This window comes from Loxodonta africana, chromosome 6 (genome assembly GCF_030014295.1).
Source record: "Loxodonta africana isolate mLoxAfr1 chromosome 6, mLoxAfr1.hap2, whole genome shotgun sequence".
Taxonomy (NCBI): domain Eukaryota; kingdom Metazoa; phylum Chordata; class Mammalia; order Proboscidea; family Elephantidae; genus Loxodonta; species Loxodonta africana.
Genome location: NC_087347.1, coordinates 12042577 through 12069337, shown reverse-complemented (window position 1 = coordinate 12069337; position 26761 = coordinate 12042577). Strand labels below are relative to the sequence as shown.

The 26761-nt window shown below is 41.2% G+C and overlaps 1 protein-coding gene across 2 annotated transcripts in view; it reads left to right on the top strand.

Moving 5' to 3' along the window:
* The window catches only part of SP140L (SP140 nuclear body protein like), a 32096-nt gene extending 5335 nt beyond the window's left edge, over positions 1 to 26761 (top strand). The window contains exons 2-16 of one of the 2 annotated variants that reach the window (XM_023557782.2): positions 1379 to 1541; positions 2602 to 2770; positions 4659 to 4733; positions 6767 to 6913; positions 10104 to 10184; positions 15753 to 15827; positions 17077 to 17181; positions 20412 to 20554; positions 21626 to 21673; positions 22519 to 22560; positions 23774 to 23889; positions 24669 to 24777; positions 25070 to 25147; positions 25367 to 25510; positions 26287 to 26761. In XM_023557782.2, the coding sequence (XP_023413550.2) occupies positions 1379 to 1541; positions 2602 to 2770; positions 4659 to 4733; positions 6767 to 6913; positions 10104 to 10184; positions 15753 to 15827; positions 17077 to 17181; positions 20412 to 20554; positions 21626 to 21673; positions 22519 to 22560; positions 23774 to 23889; positions 24669 to 24777; positions 25070 to 25147; positions 25367 to 25510; positions 26287 to 26394 (1603 nt within the window). In that variant the 3' untranslated portion in view covers positions 26395 to 26761. The remainder of the gene's footprint in view (positions 1 to 1378; positions 1542 to 2601; positions 2771 to 4658; positions 4734 to 6766; positions 6914 to 10103; positions 10185 to 15752; positions 15828 to 17076; positions 17182 to 20411; positions 20555 to 21625; positions 21674 to 22518; positions 22561 to 23773; positions 23890 to 24668; positions 24778 to 25069; positions 25148 to 25366; positions 25511 to 26286) is intronic. The other variant, XM_023557784.2, reaches the window with a different exon arrangement.

The window sequence follows — 26761 nt, the reverse complement described above, 5'->3', positions numbered from 1 at the left end:
GAAAGGTCAGCTGTGACCGCTAATTGGCCTCAACAGCGAATGCAGCAAGAGGTGGAGTGACTCAGAAGAAAAATCATCACCCGGACCCTATCCCAAAGTGAGAGGCCCGACAAGAACCATGTCACCTCTTGTTTCCTGGCCACCTTCTAGAATTTTCCCTCCCCCATAAGCTTGTGCAGCCACCATCTCACTGCCCAAACCACATACAAGCCCTGCTTTTTTTTCCCCCTAGCTCAGAGAATTGGATCTGAGGAACTTCCTCCCAGGTCCCTGCTCTGTGCATTGCAATAGTTACTTTCTCAAAGGCTGATGTTCAAATCACTGGCAAGTCTGACAGCGCCAGACAAGGACCCATCTTCTAGGATTCAGTAACAAGAATACCTTCCTTATGCTAAGAATTCTAATCACATTGTCTTATATATTCTCTGCATACTTTATTTATTCATTAAAAGTATTTCATGATACCTTATATGTTCCAAACATTGGGTTATACGTTGGGGATAATAGTGAACAAAGATGATCAAGTCCCTGTCCTAATAAAGATGACATTCTTGTGAGGAATCAAACAATAATCAGATAAACAAATAAATACATAATTTAATGTCAAAAAAAAAGTAGGGTACATAGGCAGAGCGCAGTGGGGATGGTATTTTAGACCATATATCATGGGAGGGATTAATATTTTATCAGAAATTGGAATGAACTGAGGAAAGACACCATGCAAATTCTTCCTTAGAATGATTCTTAGCATATAGAAAGTGTTATATGTATAAAGTATTATATGTATTGTGACATTCTCAATCTAAACTTTATTATATCATTATCATTATTAAATCACACTGAATCATTTATGAACTAGTTTCATGATGCTGGATGATATCTCTCTCATAAGCTAATGGTCAGAGAAAGGATATCTTGTTTTAATTTACTGAGATTTATTTTCTCTTAGCATTAATTAAGATTTCCATTATCAAGGTTGTATTGTTGTTGTGTGTCATTGAGTTAGATTCTGATTTTATTACACTGTTTTTATTCTGTTGTGGATGGCCTGTTTATCCCCCATCAATTTTACAGGAATTTAAAATTTTTTGAAGTAAAAAATTTTCCAGGTACAACAGGTGACAATGTCTTGACAATAGGTATGATTGGAACAGACCAGACTTTTTCAGCCCTGTGTATAAGTCTTTCATAACCCCCATGCTTCCTTCTGTTACATCTTTGATTATTCCTTCAACCATTTATTCTGGTATCTTGTCAGAACCACGTATTTTACACATGTTGGTTCCTCACAGCCTATTATTCATGTAGAAAATCTCACAGCCTCTACAAGTATTTTGGAATCTTGATAACCATTTTCATGTGGTATCTTTTTTCCTAGGAGATCCACTGAAGAACAGAACGTGGGGAAAAGGCTTGTCTATGAGGCCATATTCAGTCACTATAAAAAAAATAAGGTGGAGATTTCATATGCAATAAATAAGACGTTTCCTTTCCTTGCGGGCCTCCGAGACTGTGGCTTCATCACCGAAAAATTGTTTAAAGTATGTGAAGTTTATAAATCCATGACTTAGTAACCTAGCCATAAGCTATGTTATGTTTTCATATTCTGGATCCAAACTTCAGAACACAACTAGCTGGCTAAGGGTCCACCTAAGATTGCAGCAACCTTTTCAAGTATTTCTATAAATATTCCAGTAAGGTAAAAAGTGAGAGGAAAAGGAGGCATCACCAGAGGTGCTCCTGCTTCTCACTGAAGGAACTGTCTTCCATGATGCCCACTGGAGTGGGCATGAATAACTCTAGAGATAGCCTGGGTCAGAAGCACGTATCTCCACAGATGTACAATATCTTGTAGGAATTTATACAATAAAGCATAAACTAAAGTTTAAAACTTAAATAAGAGATTTTCCCCAGCATTTCCTTTCAATTAATATCAATTTAAAATACTTGGATCTGAGAACATTAAACCCATAGGAAATTGGCATCTTGCTAATTTGGGAGCAGATGCTTGCTTTTCTCCAACTGTTTTCAGTTTTCTTTCCTTAATTTTTTTTTCCCCTGCATATCCAGAGTCTTGAAACTGGGCTAAATTTAACAGTAGGCTTTCTTGGAGATACAGAGGAGGAAGCCTTCTCTTCATCTTATTAATGATGCTTTTCCTGTGGCCAAGTTCACAGTAGAGAAGACTGGCCACCTGGCACCTGGCACCTGGCTTCCTGAAGCCCTTCCTGACTTAGTAATATGGGGGGGAGGGTTGGAGCTGCCCAGCCAATCGAATGGTCACTCATCACCTGGTAAGTCTATCATAAAACATCCTGGCCAGGCTCCTAAAGGGCTACATATCGTTTAATTTTGAATCCACTTTTATTCCTCAAAATTATTCCTTCTTACCCTTAATGAAAATGAGAGTGAGAAAATCAGATTTAGACTGAATATTAGGAGCCACGTAAATATTTAAAGAAATTCTTAAAGCTTTACATGAGAAGATACCAACTTTGGGAAATTAGAAAACACTAAAATTACTTTCTCACGCTCTTCTGTAACTTGGAATTTGTATTATATTATTGGCATTTATATTTTCTCCATTCAATATTTTTAAAGGATTCTGAAGAGTCTTGTAGAAACTCGGTTTCCGTGCAAAGAGTGGTGTACAATGTTCTCAGTGAGCTGGAGAAGACATTTAATCAGTCACTTCTGGAAGCAATGTTCAGCAAGGTCAACATGAAGGAATATCCTGACTTAATTCAAATTTCTAGTAGCTTCAAAAAAGGTAATTAGGTTTATCACCACTTTTGAAATCCAAGGGTAGTTTGTTTTCTTCATTCTTCATTGAGCTACACACTGTTGGACAGTGGGACAAAGTAGTTAACAAAACAAATACGTCATGAGCTTTCTTGAAGCTTATGGAATAATGGCTTATGATCCAACACCCACGAGGTCTGCTTAACTAGGCAGCTTGATTCACAAGACAATCAGAGCCACACTGGCATCAGCTTTACTTAGAAGGGCATAGGACAGGAAACACAGCTTACCAGCAGGGCAGCATCAATGTCCCTTTTCACTAGGAGTCCTTGCAGTGTTCCACACAGCAGTCCACCAAGCTACCAGGTTACAGCTTAGCTGAGGGTGCTAGACCCACCTTGGTTGACGCTCTCTAGCCTCGACCATCCTGCTACCCGGAAGCTGTGGGTCAGTAACCGGAAGTCATGGTGTGGGTAGCTGTGGTCCGCCCTCTCCTGCAGTCCCTAGCGGATCTTTATCTCAGGTGTGAAAAAACCCTCATTGCAACGCCTCCACAGAGGGTCTCCATTACGTCTCTGGACTTATGACCCACACGTCTTTTTTCCCTTAGATCCTCTCCACCTCCACCCCGTACGCCTCAGCCCCCTGACTGGGTGTGAGTCCCAGGAAGTGTGCTTCCTGGTCGGAAGTGTGCTTCCTGGTCGGCCCTCACACAGGCTTGGCTCTGACTGTACCCTTCTTGCCCAGGCTTTCTAGGTTTCCTGGCTGTTCTTCTTTCTCGTGTCCTGTGAGTCTCACTTTCTCACCTGTGTTTGCTGAGTCACCTTGAAATACAGCTCTGAAACCGGTAGTACTGGGGCTGGTTTCCTGTACTGCCACCTGATACCGCCTCCCTGGGTCACTGGTACCGCTGTGGTATTCACTTCCTGTTTGTACCTTTCAGGAAAGGCTCTTTGTTTGTTTCCTAGATTTACCTCCACCAAACCCACCCCCAGGGAAGTCATAGTTCCTTTCCACTGTTATGTCTTTTGGTGAGCTGATAATCCTTCCTAATCCAATTCAAGCGAAATAAAAAAAAAAAAATTTTTTTTTTTTTTTTTTTTTTTTTTAACATTTCTACCCTTAAGCACTTTGGGGGCTTTCTCTTTTTACATAGGTGTAAGTATCCATGGAGGAGCCCTGGTGGCTCAGTGGTTAAGCACTAGGCTGCTAAAGGTCAGCGGTTCAAGTTGCTGCATGGGAAAAAGATGTGGCAGTCTGCTTCCTAAAGATTACAGCCCTGGGAACCCTTTGGGGCAGTTCTACTCTGTCCTTTAGGGTCACTATGAGACCCAATCGATTAGACTACAATGGGTTTGGTTTGGTAATTACTCATAAGGTCTAGGTGATGCGCAACTACTAACCTAAGGATTGGTGGTTCTAACCCAACCAACAACAGCATGGGAGAAAGGCCATTAAAGGCCAAGAGGACCCCGTAACGCATGGTGTAGGCATGAGTTGGAATCGATGGGCTAGCAAAAGCTTGGTTTGGAATTATCCATAATTGTAACCTTTCTCATGAAGAAATCCCTCTGTTTCTTCCCTGTTCCTAGATGTATGTACAGTTTTTAAAACATATTCCACATATATTATTTATTTTGAAATTGATTTTCACTGTTCTCTCATTTTGGGGAAGTAACCATTATTTACAACTTTTCCACTATCCATCCTTTTTTAAATCTTGAAAACGTAGTCTCTATGTGGAATAGCTATAGAATTCATGGGCCATGTGAGACCCACTGAAGCACAGGGTGTCTTGAGGGCCAAAGGGTCCCCACTGAAGCACCAGAAGTCAAGGATGCTCTTAGATGTGGAATTATGAGATTCAGTCCCTGTACTGCCTGAGATCTCTGATTGCCTTTCCTTCTTCTTTTCAGTGATTCATGATATCCAAATAAATGATATGGAAGAGACCTGGGAGATGACCAGCACTCAGTTCATCCATGACCAAGGTAATTACGACTTCTTCAAAAACTTGTTTTCTCATCTACTAAAAGGAAACCAAAAACCAAACCAAACCCATTGCCGTCAAGTTGATTCCAGCTTATAGCAACCCTATAGGACAGAGTAGAGCTGCCCCATAGAGTTTCCAAGGAGCACCTGGTGGATTTGAACTGCCCACCTTTTGATTAGCAGCTGTAGCACTTAACCACTATATGACCAGGGTTTCCACGAAAAGGAAAGGAGGTCATAATTCAGGGAACTGAACTCCTGAGTGAAAATTGTGACTTTGGGGAAGGGATGCAGAAGGAGACAGGGAAGGCAGAGCAGTAGTGTTTTTATGGGTTCCTAAAATTAACTAACTAGACTTGGAATCCAAGAATACTAGGCAGATATGACAACCAAGAAGACGGAACATGAACTCAAGAGAGAAAACTTCAGGTGACCATGAGCCAGAATTAAGGGAAAGAAATGACTGCAGTAATTCTGAGTGAGGAATTCAGTGGAGTTGGAAAGAAGTAAGGGTTATGTGAAAAGTCCAAAGAGGAGACCTTTAGGATGTCAGAAGAAGGAACCATTGTAAATGTGGAAGACTTTTGTTTAGAGAAGGATCATTCAGAAGGAAATGCAGTTACTTATAATGTGAGAGAGTGAGTAGCAATTATGTGTAGGAGAGAATGTGGAAGGAGTATTGCTTTGCAGAATAAGAGGAAAAAGGAAGTTAGAGACAAGGGAAGAAAGAATAAAGAAAAGTAATGTAATACCACTAACGATGATAGTAACATTCATTGACTTTACATGGATCCACTTGTATGGATCAACTCTTAATGCTCACATATAAACTATAACTTTTGCAACCAGTAACTCCTGTTTCTAGATTTTTCAGTCCTCTCTGCATTATATTATTACTAATAATTATTAAATTACGACACTTAAGACATTAACACTTATAATTATGTGTTTTTGCTAAGTTACTATAATGTAGGCATTCCCTTTACATGTTGCACCTTATTTAAAGCTCATAACAACCCTGTGATAAGAGTTTTGTTATCCCCATTTTTCAGTAGAAGAAACTGAGATGTGGGAATATTTAGAGATTTGTGCAAGGTCTCACAATTAGAAATTAGCTTAGCTAGGACTCAAACCCTCTCATCCATACCGGTTAAGAGCATGGATTCTGAAGCCTCATTGCCTGGGTACAAAGCTTGGCTCTACTGCTCACTTAACTTGGGCTAAAACCCAAAACCAAACCTATTACTGTAGAGTCAGTTCCGACTCTTACCAACCCTACAGGACAGAGTGGAATTGCCCCATAGAGTTTCCAAGGCTGTAAATCTTTATGGAAGCAGACTGCCACATCTTTCTCCCATGAAGCAACTGGTGGGTTCAAACCACCAACTTTTTAATTAGCAGCCAAGAACTTTAACCACAGCGCTACCAGAGCTCTTACTTACTTGGGTAAGTTATTTAATTTCTCTGTGTCTCAGTTTCTTCACCTGTAAATATAATTATAAAGTTGTTGGGAAAATAAAATGATTTAATTTATGTAAAGCACTTAGAATAATTTGTGGCACAAAATAACTTATATCATCATTTACAGTTATTATTATCTGATTCCAAAGACAAGGCATTTAATCACGGCTCTAAATTTTGAGGTTTTTCTCCTCAGACACACACTGTAGGGAATGTTACTCCCCAGACTACAGTAGCAGTGACAGAAAAAATCTTCAAGCCCAAGAAAGGTTATCCATCCTTAAACAAAATAGTCTATAATAAATTTTATATATTTATTAAATGCTTAGTACTTTTTCCTTGGAGATGATTAGTGTAAGAAAAGCCACAAGAATATAACCAGCCCTGTGGAATGGCATTAAGATGTATCTCTGAATGGGATTTATAGTTAATAAATTATATATATTTAATGTAACAGATTTATATAAAATTTTGAATAAATTTTAATAATCACAGTTATTGTTTCAATAATGGAATGGAGTCAGTGGAAGGAATGGAAGAAATAAATTCTTTATAATTTCATCTGATCTAGGGGAAACCCTACTTCAAGCCGGAATCCCAGAGCATCTCGGTGATGAGGAGAAGATGAATATAAGGGAAAAAGATTTATTGTGTAGCGAAAATGATCCATTAAGAACTCAAAAAACAACTGAATGTGTTCAAGAATCTGAACAAGCAGGTAAAACTGACTGACAGTCCATTACTTGCTGGGTGACTGACTGTGAATGACTGTAACAATACAGGGAGGGGCAAGGCCTATGCCACAAATTCGTAGTTCAGATGAATGAGAGCAGAGGAAAGGACCAGTGCCTGATGAAAAGACATATTTATTTATTTAGAAGGAATATCTGGTTTCTGTTGGCGGCGGGGGGGAAGGAGAGGCCACAAAGAGACAGAGTGAATAGGACACAAGGGATCAATTAGGCACAGAGGGAAAGAACCAGAAGGGAAGAACCACAGAGACAAAGGGGGAAGACCTGAGAGCACCACTGGGGAAGAGAGAGAGACAGAAATAGGAGGCAACAGGAGAAGCCAGGGAGAAAGAAGCCCTCAGAGTCAAGGATGGACAATTACCTTCCTAAGGTAGAGGCAGCAATGGAACAGGACTCCAGGTAGAAACGCGAGAAGTGCAGAGAGGTAGAAACGCAAGAAGTGGAGAGAAATAGAATGAGTTGTAAAAAGATTGAAAAAGAGGCCAAGCAACATATGGACAAAATTAATTCCCACTCCTGTTTTACACCATCCACAAAAAATAATTCAGGTCGGCTTACAAATCTAAAAGTTAAGGCTAAAACTCTAAAGCTTCTAGAGGAAAACATAGGAGGATATCTTTGCAAACTTGGGTTAGGCAAACATTTATTATATCAAACAAAAACCAGGGATCATAAAAGAAAAACTTAGTAAGTTGAGCTGAATCAAAATTAGAAATGTTTACTTATCTAAAGACACCATTAAGAAGAGAAAAAAGCAGCCCACAAACTGGCTTGCAATACACATATCTGATGAAGAACTGTACCCAGAATATCTGAAGAACTCCTACAAATGAATAATAAAAAGATAAACCAATTTTTAAAAAATGGAAAAAGAATTGGACACTTGACTACAGAAGATATAAGATAACCAATAAGAACATAAACAAAGTGAACGATATCATTAATTATCACAGAAAAGCAAATTAAAACCACAGTCAGATATCATTCACCCACTAAAATGGCTAAAATGAAGAAGACTGACAACAGCATGTTGGTAAGAATATGGAGCAACTGGAACTCCATCCATTGGTGGGAGGAATGTAAACTGATATGTCCACTTTGGAAAACCAGCAGTCTTCTATAAAGTTAAACCTAACGTAAGACTGAGCAATTCCATTCCTAGATACGTATTGGAGAGAAATGAAACTGTGTTCACACAAAGATTTGTATAAGAATGTTTATAGCAGTTTTATTCATAATAGTTAAAATCTGGAAACAACTCAGATGTCTATGGACAGGAGAATAGATAAACAAGCTGTGATATATTCACGAAGTGGAATACTGTTCAGCAATAAAAAGAATTAAACTACTGGTGTATGTAATAACATGGGTGAATCTCAAAATATTATGTTAGGCAAAACAAGCCTGTCATGTGAGTACATACTGCATGATCCTGTTTATGTGAGTATGAGTATAGGCAAGTACAGTATCAGAAGGAAGGAGTTATTGATGGTGATAGAAATCAGAAGAGTGATTATCTATAATGGGTGGAGACTGACAAAATCAGCACAAGGGTACTTTCTAGGATGGTTCCCAGTCTTGACTGAATGTAGGTTACACAGATGTTTTACATTTAAGATATGTGCATCTCAATAAAAAAGAGACAGAACAAGCCTTTTATACCTCAGATGTGGTTCTTGCAGCTCTGAACCTGAATTGAGCTCGAGCACACCGAGGTCTGTATCTGGTCACTGTCTGATTGTGTCACCGTCTTGTTGCTGTATTGTGTTTCCTATGAACCCCCACCTCCCCAAATGAATAATATAACAGGGTTAGAAGATACACCCAGCTTACTACCACATGGTAGAGAAGTAACTATCATGTAAGCTACGAGCCATCTCATTCAGTCTTTGTTTCTTGTCTTCCTGGAGGTAAAGTCTACATTTTGTCTTCTGTCCTAGGGCTCTGCTAACTCCCACTCACTGCCTCTCCCACCACATAGCCATGTACCTACCCTTACCTGCCCACAGGTGTGAGAGACAATGAGAAAAGGAGGTCTGTGCTTCCCCTGATAACATGTCCAAAGTACCTGAGACAAAGTCTCACCATCCTCACTTCTGATGAGCATTCTGGCTGTACTCCTTGCAAGACAGATTTGTTCGTTCTTCTGGAAGTCCATGGTATAGTCAATATTTTTCAAGAACACCATAATTCAAAGGCATCAATTCTTCTCCAGTCTTCCTTTTTCATCGTCCAGCTTTTGCATGCATATGAGGCGATTGAAAACACCATGGCTTGGATCAGGCGTACCTTAGCCCTCAAAGTGACATCTTGTTTTTTAACACTTTATAGAGGTCTTTTACAGCAGATTTGCCCAATGCAATACATCCTTTGATTTCTTGACTGCTGCTTCTGTGATAGTTGATTGTGAATCCAACTAAAATGAAATCTTCAACAATTTCAATCTTTTCTCTGTTTATCGTGATATTGCTTATTGGTCCAGTTGTGAGGATTTTTGTTTTCTTTATGTTAAGATGTAATCCATACTGAAGGCGGTAGTCTTTGATCTTCATCAGTAAGTGCTTCAAGTCCCCTTCTCTTTCAGTAAGGAAGGCTGTGTCATCCACGTATCGCAGGTTGTTAATGAGTCTTCCTCCAGTCCTGACGCCACGTTCTTCTTCATATAGTCCAGCTTCTCGGGGTATTTGCTCAGCATACTGATTGAATAAGTACGGTGAAAGGATAGAAATTATTAGTTTTCATGAACATATGTCTTATTTTCTTGCCAATTTATATGGCTGCCCTGTTGGTGAATATGTACATTTTTGTTTGGAAAGAAAAGCAAAAGTGGTTTTTAAGAATGAATATTTTTGAAATAACACGTTTTTCCAGTTTATCCTTATAACATATTTGCTTAAGAGTATGTGCACACAGACAAATTCTAAGAGACCCTTTTCCATACTACAGTTAAATCCTCTATATGGTTTAAAATTGAACCCTTCTAAAAGTAAGAAAATGCTCTGGACATCTGCATAAGGTACCATTAACTTTCTTGCTTGTCTGAGCATATGATGAAAAAATGTTCACAACTCAACACAGTGTTCCCTCACTTACTTTGGGCCTGACATGTGAACTGCTGTTTTGCCCAATTCTGTGTTTTCTCTTGCCTATTCCTAGATAACAGCAAAATGGATGGCCACTTGGTCGTGAAAGGAACAAGGGTGAAAGTGAATCTTCAAGGTTCTGCAAAGATTAGGGGTAAGATAAAGTTTTTTTCTTTTACTTTTACTTTGCAGGACAATATGATTTTTTGTAAAGCTGAGAAACATTGATCCTCCTTAGTTTTTTACTGGTCAAGATTACTAATATATTTGAGAGCAGTGAAATCAAGAAACCAAACCTGTATCCTGTTTGTTGCATTGTAAAATGTTCATAGTCCTATTTGCCCATGGTCTATTTTTTTCCCCTTCTGAGTTTTATGTACTTTTTGTGCAAGTTCTTCTAGTTTTCATAATTGGTTTATTAAAAAAGACTGAATTTAAGAAGAAACCAAGTTTATTCTTTCACTGTGCATTCAAATTTTCCCTTTAGATGAGTTATTTTCTACCTTGGGCAGTCTCTATGGCTATTCTGTTCCTTTTTAGCAGAACTAGGAGTATCGTTTTAGTAGTTAAATGTCCATTCAGATCTACTCTTAAAACTTCGGTATTTTACCCAATTAAAGTACCTCGCCTCATTCAGCCTGGGCAAGCCTTGCTCTGGGAAATATGGGGAAGGGGCATGATCACTTTCTTCTCTTATCCCCTTTTGCTCAACCCTCACTCAATAGCTGATGGTTTGGGCCCAACCAGGGTTGAGCAGATGGAAGAGAGAGGACAAGTAAGGGTCTGGAAGTGTCTTATCTGAAAAGCATAACTTTGAAATGACATGGTGCCCTGTGGAAATGGAAGAAGCACCATTTCCACCTCTTTTTTCCATGAAATGCTTTCATCAGCTCCACCACCAAAGAGCCTAGTTGGAATATAGGAGGAAAAAGAGCAACAGTAAAGATGTCTGGATGTTTTCTCATTGGCTGTGGGCATGGACCTTTCAGAAGTAGAGAGGGGAATGAGAGAGAGAGGGAGCTATAGATGGCCTAACCTTCCATGACCGCTTATCCCTTTGGCATCTTGGTTGAGTAGGAAGGTGAGGAGAGCACCTCAGAGAGCCACACCTGTTTGGACCTTCAGTTGTCTGGCGGCCCCACCTTCCAGTGGGAGAAAGTGAGAGGAGGCAAAAACATTAATCTCTCTCTTGAGGACCACATTTCCACATTTGTAGTAGTTTGTCTTAGCCCTTGACTGTTGATATCTATGTCTCCTACTTTCTTACACAAGTTAATCAGTTTTTCCTACACTTCTTCTTTGAGTTCCTGTTATCTTGCTTAAATGTTAACTGAATGTCAAATTGCAAGGCTGAAACTCGTTTTATCTTAGGTAAGATCTTTTTAGTTATCAATTTTTGTCCCATGGGGCCATTCTGGTCTTGGAGAGGTGAAAAACCTCTCAGTAACTGTTTAATCTAAAGCCTAGAAAGTGATTATGTTAACAAGCAATAGGACTGTGTTGGGTTTGAGTGAAGTAAAGATCCTTTTTACTTTGCTGGCCTAATATGGTCATAATCTGCTCATATCTTACAGCATTTAGGCCTGAGTAATGTGGAAAAGCAGCCCTGGTGGCACAGTGGTTAAGAACTTGGCTGCTAACCAAAAGGTCGGCAGTTCAAATCCACTAGCTGAAAGGTCATTGGAAACCCTATGGGGCAGTTCTACTCCGTACTGCAGGGTTGCTATGAGTCGGAATCAACTCAACAGCAGTGGGTTTGGTTTTGGTTTACTGTGGAAAATATTTCCTTGTGGGGCCTACACAACCCCAACCAGCACCACCAAACAGTAGTCATTGGAATGGTGAGTATTAAACACCGGAAAGAAGGACAATTAATTTTGTCCTCCTCCTTTAGAAAATTAAACACATTTGAATGAGAGTAAACATTGAGATGCAAGTACACAGCCAGGTAACTTGCAAATGGAAGAACATTTTCTGCTGTAACATCTACCAAGTCAATTCTTTCATTACTAATTTGAACTAAGGTTTTAGAGGGCTCGATTTCTGCCATTCCTCTTGGTCAGGCTTCATCTGGATAATTTCTTAGATTCTAATTTCCGTGTCCAAACTCAATGGACAAAGCCCTTGGTCACATTTACCATCACTTTCAGTAAAAATGTACAAGATATCTTCATGGCAAGGGGTGTAAGTAGGCGGGTATCACCTGTGAAGCCCACCGTTAATGCACAGTTGTTGTCGTTGTTGTTAGGTGCCATTGAATCGGTTCCAACTCATAGCAATCCTGTGCACAACAAACAAAACACTGCCCAGTCCTGTGGCATCCTCACAATTGTTGCTAGGCTTGAGCCTGTTGTTATTCTTTGCCAGCACCATAATTCAAAGGCAACAATTCTTCGTCTTCCTTATTCATTGTCCAGCTTTCACATGCATATGAGGCGATTGAAAATACCATAGCCTGAGTCAGGTGCACTTTAGTCCTTAAAGTGACATCTTTGCTTTTTAACACTTTAAAGGTCTTTTGCAGCAGATTTGCCCAGTATAACGCGTCTTTTGATGTCTTGACTGCTGCTTCTGTGGGTGTTGGTTGTAGATCCAAGTAAAATAAAATCCTTGACAACTTCAATCTTTTCTCCATTTATCATGATGTTGCTTATTGGTCCAGTTGTGAGGATTTTTGTTTTCTTTATGTTGAGGTGTAATCCATGCTCAAGGCTGTGGTCTTTGATCTCCATCAGTAAGTGCTTCAAGTCCTCTTTGCTTTCAGCAAGCAAGGTAGTGTTGTCTGCATAACACAGGTTGCTAATGAGTCTTTCTCCAATCCTGACGCTGTGTTCTTCTTCACGTAGTCCAATTTATTGGATTGTTTGCTCAACATACAGATTGAATAAGCATGATGAAAGGATACAACCCTGATGCACAACTTTCCTGACTTTAAACCACACAGTATCCTCTTGTTCTGTTTGGACGACTGCCCCTCGATCTATGTACAGGTTCCTCGTGAGAAAAATTAAGTGTTATGGAATTCCCATTCTTCGCAACGTTATCCATAATTTGTTATGATCCACACAGTGAAGTGCCTTTGCATAGTCAATAAAACACAGGTAAACATCTTTCTGGTATTCTCTGCTTTCAGCCAGGATCCATCTGACATCAGCAATGATATCCCTCTTTCCACACCCTCTTGAGAATCCTTCTTGGATTTCTGGAAGTTCTCTGTTGATGTACTGCTGCAACTGCTTTGGAATGATCTTCAGCAAAATGTTACTTGTGTGCGATATTAATGATATTGTTTGATAATTTCACCATTCAGTTGGATTACCTTTCTTGGGAATAGGCATAAATATGGATGTGTTCCAGTCAGTTGGCCAGGTACCTGTCTTCCACATTTCTTGGCATAGATGAGTGAGCACTACCAGCACTGCATCCATTTGTTGAAACATCCCAATTGATAGTCTGTCAATTCCTGGAACCTTGTTTTTTGCCAATGTTTTTTTCAGTGCAGCTTGGACTTCTCCCTTCATTACCATTCGTTCTTGATCATATGCTACTTCCTGCAATGACTGAACATCTACCAGTTCTTTTTGGTACACTAACTCTGTATTCCTTCCATCTTCTTTTAACACTTCCTGCGTTGTTCAGTATTTTGTCCATAGAACACTTCAGTATCGCAAACTTGAGGCTTGAATTTTTTCTTCAGCTCTTTCAGCTTGAGAAATGCCAAGGGTGTTCTTCCCCTTTGGTTTTCTAACTCTAGGCCTTTTCACATGTCATTATAATACTTTACTTTGTCTTCTTTAGCCGCCATTTGAAATCTTTTGTTCAGTTCTTTTACATCATGATTTTTTCCTTTCGCTTTAGCTACTGTATGTTCAAGAGCAAGTTTTAGAGTCTCTTCTGACATCCATTTTGGTCTTTTCTTTCTTTCCTGTCTTTTTAATGACCTATTGCTTTCTTTATGTATGATGTCCTTGATGTCATTCCACAACTTGTCTGGTCTTTGGTCATTAGTATTCAATGCATCAAATCTACTCTTGAAATGGTCTCTGAATTCGGGTGGGATATACTCAAGGTTGTACTTTGGCTCTCGTGGACTTGTTCTAATTTTCTTCAGTTTCAGCTTGAACTTACATATGAACGATTGATGGCTGTTCTACAGTTGGCCCCTGGCCTTGTTCTGATTGATGATTTAGAGCTTTTCCATTGTCTCTTTCCGCAAATGTAGTCAATTGATTCTTGTGTATCCCATCCAGCGAGATTCTTGTATATTCCATCCAGCAAGATCCACATTTATAGTCACCATTTATGTTGGTGAAAAAAGTATTTGCAATGAAGAAGTTGTTGGTCTTACAAAATTCAGACATGCAGTCTCCAGAATCATTTCTATCACCAAGGCCATATTTTCCAATGACAGATTCTTCTTCTTTGTTTCCAACTTCTGCATTCCAAAATCATCAGTAATTTTCAGTGCATCTTGATTGCATGTGTGATCAATTTCAGACTGCAGAAGTTGGTAAAAATCTTCAATTTCTTCCACTTTGGCCTTTGCGGTTGGTACATAAGTTTGAATAGTCGTATTAACCGGTCTTCCTTGCAAGCCTATAGATATTATCCTATCACTGACAGGGTTGTACTTCAGGGTAGATCCTGAAATGTTCTTTTTGACAGTGAATGCAACGCCATTCCTCTTCAATTTGTCATTCCCAGCATAGTAGACCATATGATTGTCTTATTCAGAATGGCCAATACCAGTCCATTTCGGCTCACTAATGCCTAGGATATCGATATTTATTCATTCCATTTCATTTTTGATGACTTCCAATTTTCCTATATTCACACTTCTTACATTCCACTTTCCTATTATTAATGGATGTTTGCAGCTGTTCCTTCTCATTGTGAGTCATGCCACATCAGCAAATGAAGGTCCTGAAAGCTTGACTCCATCCACGTCATTAAGGTTGACTCAACTTTGAGGAGGCAGCTCTTCCCCAGTCGTCTTTTAAGTGCCTTCCAATCTGAGGGGCTCATCTTCTGGAACTATATCAGACAATGTTCTGCGACTGTTTATAAGGCTTTCACTGGCCAATTTTTTTTCAGAAGTAGACTGCCAGGTCGTTCTTCCTAGTCCATCTTAGTCTGGAAGCTCAGCTGAAACCTGTCCTCCATGGGTGACACTGCTGGTATTTGAATACCAGTGGCATAGCTTCCAGTATCACAGCAACACACAAGCCCCCACAGTATGACAAAGTGACAGACACATGGAAATTAATGCAGACAGCACTCATTTTTTTCTCTCTACTAAAGGAAACCTGCAAGGCCTTCACTTAATTTTGTTGTTTTTCTCTGACTGCTTGAGTTTCTGGAATAAGGGTGATCATTATCCCTATCTCATATGTTTGCTGAAAAGATTAAATAAGTTAACAGGTTTACAAGTATTTGGCATATATTAAACACCTACCACGTTGCTGTTTGGGATATAAGGGAAATTCTGATTTCGACTGTTCACTTTTTTCTTGTAGAGTTTTGTGAAGATATGAAAAATGAACTATAGGATGAACCTAAGGTTAGCTGTCAACATCTTGGTAGCTTAAAGGCTATGGGTTATATATTTTTCTTTCTTTATTAGGCAGGCTCTTGGAAAGTTATATTTAAACGGAATTTTTGAAAAACACTATTATTTGTAATGCTTATTTGTGACTATGGTTATATTTTCCTGTTTTCTCAGGGAGAAAGAGAGGCAGACCTAGGAAACATTTAACTCAGAGAAATAAAGCCCCAGTGAAAAGAGGCCGACCAAGAGGTAAAGAAGAAAAGATGAACACACTTTCAATAACTAGACATATAAATTCCTGTGCTTTACTCTGATTTTACCATTTCCTTAATTGCTTTATGTAGCTGTACTAACTGCTGAGAAATGTATCAAATTTAGTCAATTTTCGCAATGTGTCTCGAAGAGAAAGATGATAGTACTACAGGCACGTAACTTGTTGATGGATCTGCAGCCAGATCCGTGTCCAGGGACCACAGCAGGGCTGCCTCCACTGAGCTGATACCTTTTGAGGCAGGAAATAGTCCATTGCCATGTAAAGGTTTATTTAGCTGTCCCTCCTCCTGCTACACAGAGAACATCAGGTTGCACGCCAAGGGTGGCCCAAAGTAATAGTCAGGTTTATGTCCTAAAACTTCCTCTTTGACTGGGTGGGCTTGGACCCGTCACTTGACTTCTTTTGAGTCCGTTTCCTCAACCAAGTGCACTTCTCTGCCAATCCCAGTTCTAATATTCTGTCTAGCTCAAAACTGGTCTCAGAACCATGGACAGCTCTTCCTCCAACATCAGGATGAGAAAGCCCAGCCTCTACAACTTTGGCTGAAAAGGCAGGGAGCAGCTGCTTGTCCTCCTGGAGTGAGACCTATTACCCTCACTTCTGTCACTGAAATCAGGTCCCATATATTCCAAGTACCTCCCTCCCTATGCAATTTGATGAGTATTCTAGAGCTCCCTGAGCACTTTTTCAGCCATAGACAAAGTGGAGGTGAAGGAGAAGGAAATAAAGCAAAGTGGAGAACAAAAAGAGAAGGTAGGTACTAGACACCATCTCCATTGCCCGATCGTTTTCCTGCTCAAACGAGGAGTCTAGTCAGTGCTCAAATGGAGAGGTATAAGAACAGCCTCTGATATTGTCTCTAGCTATCTTCCTGCAGTAGGAGAGTCTAGCTGGAGCGCTTCCTTCAGAACACTGACAGCAGCTGTGTTTCATCATTGTGTAAGAATCAATGGGGCCAAAGAGATTGGGAGTTAAGAGTTTTACGGAAGCTGATATCTTGGCAAAAGCATTCTGTTCTATGTGAGATTTGAGAGGCGGAAGTGGGAAGACATTATGTAGTTGTGTATCAGAAATGCCACCATGAAGAAAGACTGTGAAACTAGACATTGGTGGAACCTAGATTCGTAAGGATCACTATGTCTTTATAGGAATGGCCTCAACAGGAGAGGACAGAGATGTGTATAATTGTAAAATGAAACAGAATGAAGAAATCTCCTTTTTTAGGTTCAAGAAAGCACATAGATGAAACTGTGGATTTTCACTCCCCTCTAATTCCTGTGACCTGTGGCAAGGTGAAGGGGACATTATATAAGAAGAAATTGGAACAAGGTGGGTTTCGTGGTCTTCTGTAATTTGCAGTTCCTATTTTTTTATCTGAAGGAGTCACAGTACTAAAGAAATTACCCATGTGAACTTCACAGAGTTAAAGGAATTGGGGCCCAAGTTTGGTTTCAGAAAAGGAGAAAGGGATCCCTAAGAAGACATTTTCACACTTAAAAAAATCCTACCTATTAGGTCCTCACTCCCACATGGAAGTATCCGTGGGGATCCCCAGAGAATCCAAGAAAAGTGCAGGAACTTCAATCCATAGATGGAAAATGTCACCTATTTTACTTTGAATCAGACATAAAAGGGAAGAGGCCCTCGACGTCCACCTTTATAACCTCCGGCTCCTCTGGTGCTTTATGTAGTGAGATCACAGGATTTAGAACAAGGAACTCTGAGTCTCAGCCGTGGCCATTCCAAGAATGACTGTTTCTTTCTGGATAGAGAAAGGGACCTCTCTAAGCCTGAAATTCCTCATCTAGAAAAGGAAGCATAATGACTAAAAGCTTGCCTCCTGGTGTAGATATGCAAGTTGTGCATCCTGATGGGAAATGTTTGAAAATTCTAAAGCTTTGCTAAAAATATTTATTGTAGTGGACTTTAGCTCAGACCTCTCTTCCTTAATATGGCTCTCTGGACATTAATAGAAACGTTTCCCCTATGACTGTCTTTTTTTTTTTTTTTTAATTGCAGTGAATATATACAGGTAGTCTCCAGGTTATGAAAGTCTGACTTAGGTACAATCTGTAGTTACGAACCAACCCCCAAAAAGCCTATTATATTAAAAATTCGAGGTGCGTACAATGGTTCATTCTGTTGCAAAATGTCACCTTAATGGTGACATTAATTATGTTCACCATGTTGTACAATCATCAGCACTATCCAATTCTAAATTCTTCCGTCAGCCTTAACGGAAGCTCGATGCCCCCCAAGCAATGATTCCCTCTTTCCCCCTCTTTCCCACCCCTAGTACCCGCTAAGAGACTTTGGTCTCGGTGCATTTGCCTGTTCTGTATATTTCATGGAGCCCTGGTGGTGCAGTGGTTAAAAACTAAAGCTGCTAACCAAAAGGTTGGCAGTTCAAATCTACCAATCACTCCTTGGAAACTCCGTGGGGCAGTTCTACTCTGTCCTATAGCGTTGCCATGAGTCGGAACCAACTCGACGGAACCTAACAACAACATACATTTCATATAAATGGGATCATAGAATATTTGTCCTTTTGTGACTCAGCATAATGTTTTCAAGGTTCATCTATGTTGTAGCATGTATCAGGATTTCATTTCTCTTCACGGCAGAGTAATATTCCATTGGTTGTATGTATCACATTTTGTCTACCCATTCATCTCTTGAAAGGCATTTGGGTTGTTTCTACCTTTTGGCTATTGTGAATAGTACTGCAGTAAATATTGGTGTACATGTATCTGTTTGTATTCTTGGATTCAGTTCTTTTGGGTGTGTACCTAGGAGTGAACTGCTGGGTTGAATGATAGTTTTATGTTTAACTTTTTGAGGACGCTCCAAACCGGTTTTCACAGTGGTTGTGCCATTTTACTGTCCTACCAGCAATGGATGAGGGTTCCAATTTCTATACATCTTTTTTTTAAAACAGCTTTATTGAGATAATTTACATACCCTATAATTTTCCCACTTAAAGTATACAATTCATTAGCTTTTCATATTCTCACAGTGCTGTACAACTGTCATTACAAGCTACTTTCAGAACATTTTTGTCTCTCCTAAAAGAAACCCAATGCTCATTAGCAGTCCATCCCCATTCCCACCCCACCCCACCCTACCTGCCAGCCTGAAGCAACAACTAATCTGTTTTCTGCTCTAGATTTGCCTGTTCTGGACGTTTGATATAAATGGAATCACACAATATGTGATCTTTTGTGACTTAGCTTCTTTCACTTAGCATGATGGTTTCAAGGTTCATCCATGTTATATAGCATGAATCAGTATTCCATTCCTTTTTCTTACCAAATAATATTCCATTGTATGGATAATACCACATTTGTTTATCCTTTCATCAGTTGAAGGACAATTGGGTTGTTACCACTTTTTGGCTAGTATGAATAATGCTACAATGAATGTACATGTACAAGTTTTTGTGGAATGTATGTTTTCATTTTCTTGGGTACATACCTAGGAGTGGAATTGCTGGATTATATGATAACTGTATGTTTAATTTTTTTTTGAGGAACTGCCACACTGTTTTCCAGAGTGGCTGCACCACTTTGCATTCCCCCTGGCAGTTGAAAGAGGGTTCTAGTTTCTCCACATCCTCACCAACATTTGTTATTGTTTATCTTTGTGACTATGACTGTCCTAGTGGATGTGAAGTGGTATCTTATTGCAGTTTTGATCTGCACTTCTCTAATGACTAATGATGTTGAGCATATGACTATCTTTTACATATGTTAGCTTTTCTGCTGGATAATATTTCATAATTATTTTGTATTGGCTACCCATGAAATCAAGGAGCCCTGGTAGCACAGTGATTAAGCGCTCAACTGCTATCCAAAAGGTCAGTGGTTCAAGCCCACCAGGCACTCCACAGGACAAAGATGTGGCAGTGAGCTTCCATAAAGATTACAGCCTTGGAAAACCTATGGCAAAGTTCTACTCTGTCTTACAGGGTCAATATGAGTCAGCATCGACTCAGCAGCAATACCTTTTTATCCATGAAATCATGGATAGGAAAGTCTCTGCTCAATAATGTCATCAAACTGGATGAAAAGTAATGTAGTAGAGGATACAGATGTTTCTGTGGTAACATTCTGAGCTTAAGGGCACCCTCCTAAGATCTCAGTCACATAACCTGATAGCCAATTCTGGATTCTGCCTTCCCATTAGGCCCCAGGGCCAGCTGGAGACTCTGGCCTGTTCTCTGTGCCCGGGAGTCAACAGCAAATTGAAATCCTCTCATCCTTTGGAATCACCTAGCCTTTCTTCATAAATGATTTTGAAATACTTTTAAAAGGTTGGTTTTGGTAGTAATTTTCACCTTTTCCAAGCATGAAAATCAAAGAAATGTGCAGACACAGCAGGAATCTGCTTCGAGGGGAATTTCAGGATAGGGTTGGGTGCCTGTAAGTCTAATAGGGGAGGACAGATCCTCCTGCTATAGATCTTGAGCCCAAATTGGTTGACTCCAGATCCATTGTGTTGGGAGCTCCAGTCAGCTCTGGGGACAAAGATCTCAGGATCAACTTACCCTGGTCTTACAGGAGCCTCGGAAAAGTGTATACAGCATGAGGATGGGAACTGGCTCACCCCTAGGGAATTTGAAATCCAAGGAGGTTATACAAGATCAAAGAATTGGAAGCTGAGTGTGCGCTGTGGAGGACGGCCCCTACGGTGGCTGATGAAGGTATTCCAGTGACAAGGGGCAGGGGTTGTGCCCCACCTTGTTGCATCCTAATAACAAGGTCACTGTTTACTCACCAAATATTTGTTGCGTTATAGCTAATGCCTTCATTTCCTGAGTTTCTCCTCTCATTTGGGACAGAGGGGCCCAACATTCATAACCATAGTACAGTCCAGCACAGCAGTGTTGTAAGAGAGGCCCCTCAGGAAAAGATACAGAAGTTCAGAGGAGGGAAGGTCGTTCTGACTTGGGTGCATGCAGACAACTTTATGCACTGAAAGAAAGAAGAGTTGACAGCATGAAAACCAGAGCCAAGGTTGGACTCTGTGGGCTTAGGTAGATAGATCATGCCTTATTGTACATAACCTATCAGTGGAGTTATGAGTTTAAACTCATAATCTAGACAGTGGAGAACCAGTGAAGTCTTCTAGGGAGAGAAATGACGTATTTAAAACATTACTTTAGACAGCAATGGAGTCTTGAAATGACTTCATGTCTTTCTGCCAACAAAATCTATACTTAGCCTACAATGTCACTCTCTCTGAAAACTCCCTGACTGACCTGGCCCAGGTTATCCCTTTCCAGGGCTTCCTGAGCCTACTATCAGAGATCTTCTAACACTGTTTTATTGTTATACATCCATTTTTCTCTCTAGGCTCATCAAGGGATTGGCCACTTTTGTGGGCTCAAGGATGATCATAGTATCTGACACCCAATAGTCGTGCAAAAGTGTGTGTCACTTGAAATAGGCCTGGTATAAAGACTGAAGCCAGAGTGGCACTGATGGGAATGGAAAGGTGATGGGTATAAAAGAGATCCTGAAGGAAAGCATTTCAGGGCTTGGGAATGAAGCATAAGGGAAAGGAAAAATGTTCTAAAGATGATTTTCCCGCTGCCATCAGTTGAAGTCTAGTAGAGTACCAGGGAGGAGAGGAGATGGTTTCTCTTTTAGACACCTCAAGTTTGAGCTGCCAGTGGGACATCCAGGTAGAAATATTTGGGAAGAGATTGGAAATGCCAGACTCACAAAGTGGAAACAAAGACTAACTACATACTGGGATCTTTTTTGATCAGGAAGGATTTCTACCTGATTCTCCAAGAGCATTTCACACGCGAAAAAAGGTGATTATTACCTAACTTTCTACAAGTTCTCATCATATAACTGATTTCACATGTAAAAAATTTATTTTATGATTTCTCAATTTGGCAATTATTAAGCTCCTTTTTTTTTTTTTTTTTTTTGATATGGGCCTTCCGAGTTGTAACTTTGAACTGTGTTACATATAAGGCCTAGTCTTCTTTGGATGTTAAACCATTTGAGATGGAGATGATGATAAGCCATCAAAATAAACATCATGGATGTGTTTTAGCAATAAAAGCAAATGTCATAAGGGTGTCAGAGTTGGAAAAGCAAGCACGATTGTGGGATCCCTAAAAGCATTCCAAGATAAGGTGATAGGATCATCTTGAGCCCAGATTTTTTCATTAATGTTACTGTTTTCTAACTTTAAATGAAGTCTGATGCTGCAAAAGCTTCCTCACATTCACATTACCCCAGTCTAGTAGACAGTTCATCCTGTGATAGTATGAGACCATATAGAGCAGGGGATGGAACTTGCATTGGGCTAAACTGTGGTACTTTGGCACTGTTTGCTCGCCTAGTACTTACATGGAGCTCTGATGGTGCAGTGGTTAAGAGCTCAGCTGCTAACCAAGAGATCGGCAGTCTGAATCCACGAGCTGCTCCTTGGAAACCCTATGGCACAATTCTACTCTGTCCTATAGGGTCGCTATGGGTTGGAATTGACTTGAGGGCAACAGGTAGTAGATACATAGGTTTATAAAAACAAATATGGAATAAAGGATAGACTGGCTTGAATCTCTTGAAGAGATGGCTGTTCAAATAAATGATGAATGCAACTAATCACACTCAATGGTGTCACTCAACCTTTCTCTCTTTTCAACAGAAAAGACTGGAGCCTCACAGCAATGACTTAGTTGACCCTTATGTAAGTACTAACTCCCTAACCAACAGAGGGACACATTCAATTTTCACAGAATAAGTTGGAGGTGTGCTTCAAGAGTCCAAGAGGTAATGTTGGGTGGACATAGGGAAGTGCATGAGTGCAGAAGAGAGGCTGAACCTCTGGAAGCTGTGGACATAAAGATGTAACTGGAGCTGTGAGAGCGACTCTGATCATCTGGGGGGAGATAAGGTCTGTGGACAGAAGTCTGAGGAATTTTGTCCTTTAAGTTTGTATGGGGGAGGAGGACCTAGAAAGGAAGGAGATACAGCAGCAAAGCTGATAGAATAAACCCAGGGAGTGATGGCATAGGACCAGATGTGTTTAGAGAAGAATGGTCTGTGGCAGAGAATGGTGGACACTGTCATCCCTGCCACCTCCTGCTCCTCAACTGTGCAGTTTCCTTCCACCCACTGCTTATCTCATATTGGGCTCCCAAGATCTTCACAAGAGGTGGGAACTTCTCCAACAACCTGTGACATAGACATGTTTCTGCCTGGGATTAGAGCTACCCACCAGTTGTTCTTAAGCTGTCTCGATCTGAGAAGGTGGAACCAGGAAAGCAGTACCTGCACACGTGTCACTCAGATATTTGCTGATTCACATGTTAATTATCATGCACAAAACCACGGGGGATTCCCTTGCACCCACATGCATGGTCGCTGGCCAGTTCTTTGGCATGAACACACAGTGTCTCTGTCTCGCTCTCTTTATAGTTGATCTATAAACTCTGTTAGTTTCAATATAACAAACAGAATGTAATGCTTTCTGAGAAGTTTAATCTATCATGTTAAATTCTCGGTAAATCACCCTTCCATGAGTCAGTTTAGTCATTGTGCTATAGGCAAATGGATGTAACAGGTTATTTCAGGACATTGTTTTATCTGCAGGATAAATAACATTATTCAGAGCCCTATGTAATTGTCGTCTTATGTTGCTGCTTGTCATTCCGTGTTAGGATCTCTGGTTTTATAAGGAGATCTTTTCTGGTCTGACACACAGCCCCCTCCTCCTCAACTTCACTGCAGACCGGAATGTCTTCTCTGGCATCTCCACTCAATGTTGTTCCTTAATATCTCAGGGAGACGCGCTTAAGTGCCCATGCTATACACGCAAAGGCAAGGTATTCTAGAATGCCACTGTGTGGGCCTTTGAGGCTTTGCCAATCCCAGTGATGTGGCATTATTTCCCATTCCAGCCGGGAAACTCGGATGACTGTGAGGTGTGCCGGAAAAGGGGAAAGTTGTTCTGCTGTGACACTTGTTCAAGATCCTTTCACGAGGAGTGTCACATCCCACCTGTGGAAGTTCAGAGGTTAGTGAGACACAATCCCTGTTCCCTCCCCTCTTGTTAGGGACCACTCCTCCTGCTGTGAACACTCACCCTGCAGAGTTCTTGCTTGTGTCTAGATGGGGAAGGAGCAGGATCCTAGGGGATTGGGATCCAGAAGTGTGATCTAGAGCTGCTTAATGGGGCTGGCGCGAGAACTTAGAGCTCTCTGGTGTATCAAAGACACCTCCTCTGTGACTCTGAAGACAGTGACTGGGCCCCTTTGTCTACGTCCTGTAACTTCTTTCCTGGACATTTTGCAGCATGGACTCCTGTCCAAAAGAATTGGGAACTGAAAAGGCCAGTTGTTTGTGTTCTGTGCTTATTCAGAAAATTCAGGAAACATCACCCAGTGCCTGTATTTCACCCTGGTCCCATTAGGTTGATGAAGGCGCGAGTCCTCCAGGAGTTAACACCCCCTTTCTGATACTCAGGCCTGGCAGGCAGGGATCCCTGTGCTCCCACCAGCTTAGACAGGGAAAGAAGAGATCATCACTCACCGTGACACTACCCTCTGCGGGCTGACGCCACCGGCACTCCCACCAAAGTAGAGGGCCATTGGTATGAGGCCCCACATGGGGGTCTAAGATACTCTAAGAGATGTCAGCCCACCACTGACACCAGTGGCGGCCATGGGAGCAGTGACTGTCTCCAGGGCCTTGCCACCCATGGGAACGGTGACTGTCTCCAGGGCCTTGCCACCCATGGGAACGGTGACTGTCTCCAGGGCCTTACCCCTGCTCATTTTATGCCTGACCTCCCAGGACCCCGTGGAGCTGCATCTTCTGCAGGATGAAGGATTTTTTGGGAAGCCAGCAGTGTCAACAGGAATCTGAGATCCTGGAGAGGGAGATGTTGCCTGAGGTACAGTTGGTGAGTCAACTGCAAGCCCCAAGCCTTCTCCTTTCCCTTTACACGTGAGAAGCACAACCACACAAAGCATCAGGAGTACAGCACCCGGAGGGAGCGTGCTCGTCCCAGCCATGTCTCCATCACATGGTTTTAACCACAAGCCTTGTCTTCAAGCCATTACATGTCTGTTTGCAAAAGCCGTACATGCTCAGGAACCTTCTGGATGACTGGTTTGAGTCATGGGCTCTGTCTGGGCATGGGTCGGGCTCATTCTTCCAAGCTGCTTTTCATTCACAGCCTTCTTCTTTTGCAGAAATGTGAGTTCCTCCTCTTGAAGGTCTATTGCTGTTCAGAGAGCTCCTTTTTTGCCAACATTCCGTATTATTACTATGTGAGTAATAACAACAACAAGCCATGATTACTGGCTGCTATGCACTTATGTGGCCTAGAAATTGTCATCGGTGGAATTTATGAGCTGAATCCTGTGGGACTGAGAGCACAAACTGCCAGTATCTTTACCGTGTTATATTTAATTGGACTTGATGGGAATCCATAGAAGGTAGACACTGAACTATGCTAACAGTGCTACCTTTGGCATTTTTGTCCCCAGAACAGAGAGGATCCTCAGGTCCTAAAGGAGCCCATGTGGTTGAACAAAATCAAGAAGCGGCTGAATGAGAAGGGTTACCACCGAGTGGAGGGGTTCGTGCAGGACATGCGCCTCATCTTTCAGAACCACAGAGCATCCTACAAGGTGGGGGGCTTTCCCTGCTACCACTTCCTTTCCTTTGTATAGAGCCACTCTGCCCCCTTTTACTGGCACCTGGGAAACTTCACAGATTTCCTCAGGCTGTAGCAAACCTGCATAAGCAAGGATTCCGGAAGCGAACGGCTTTTTCAGGTCAAGACCTAAGCTCATTGTGGCAAAGTGACAGTGAGCCAGCTGGTTTCACTGCACCCAGAAGCCCAGGCCTCTGAGAGTTCCTTCTGCTCTTCAGAGGTGGCTGGATCCCAGAGGGGCCAGTAGAGGATGTCCTGCTCCTGCAACTAAGGACAGGAGAATTGCGGGTTAAAGTCATAGAGCACTTCTCTCCCTCCAAATACACTGCATCGGACTTCTCAGAGCTCTCAAAGACCAGATTCTGTTACATGTGAATATCCCAGTGATGGTCCCTGTAGCTACAGGGCTCATCTGAGGGATGGACGTGACCATGGGAAAATGATAGAGGCCATAGATTTTACTTTAGACACTTCCGTACTGCCTGAATTGTTAAAACGAACACTGTGTTTTTATAGTTCTCACAAAAATAAGTAAACAATACGCCTCAAGCAGTCTAGTTAATAGGAACTACTCATACCCTCAGGGAACAGAAGTTACTTTCAGCCTGATGAGCGTTTGAGTTTTACCTAACGTAACTCTCAGTTAACACTGAGGGTATTTAACACGAGGGTCCTGATCGTTCCGAACTGGAGGGTGTCTAAGGACCCTAACAATGAGTGTCATTATTTTCGTCTTTTTATTCTTTTTAGTACAAGGACTTTGGCCAAATGGGATTGAGGCTGGAGGCCGAATTTGAGAAGAATTTCAAGGAAGTGTTTGCTATTCAGAAAACAAATGAGAAGAGTTCACTGGTGTAATGAATAATGGAGGTGTCCTGGCCAAATGCCCTTTTCTGGGCAGGCCTTCCCATCCACTGCTGCTGAGTGTTGGCCGCTAACGCTGCCCCTCCCACAATTGCCCTGGGCCAAGTGGAATCAGCTTCTCCTGGAGGTTATGCCCCCTTGCTTCATGGTGGAACCAATGATGTGGTGTGATCCGTGCTCTTGTGCACCCTGTGAAATCAGCCTGGTGCTATCTCCAGATGCAGCCAGATTCCTGCTTAGCTTTTCCCCCCACCTATCATACTTCCCTCACGCCCCATCTGAGAGAACTCTTCTAATAAATCACTTGCTTAAGATACTTCATCGCACTCTCTGCTTCACTTCTTTGAACTCTCTGCTTCTA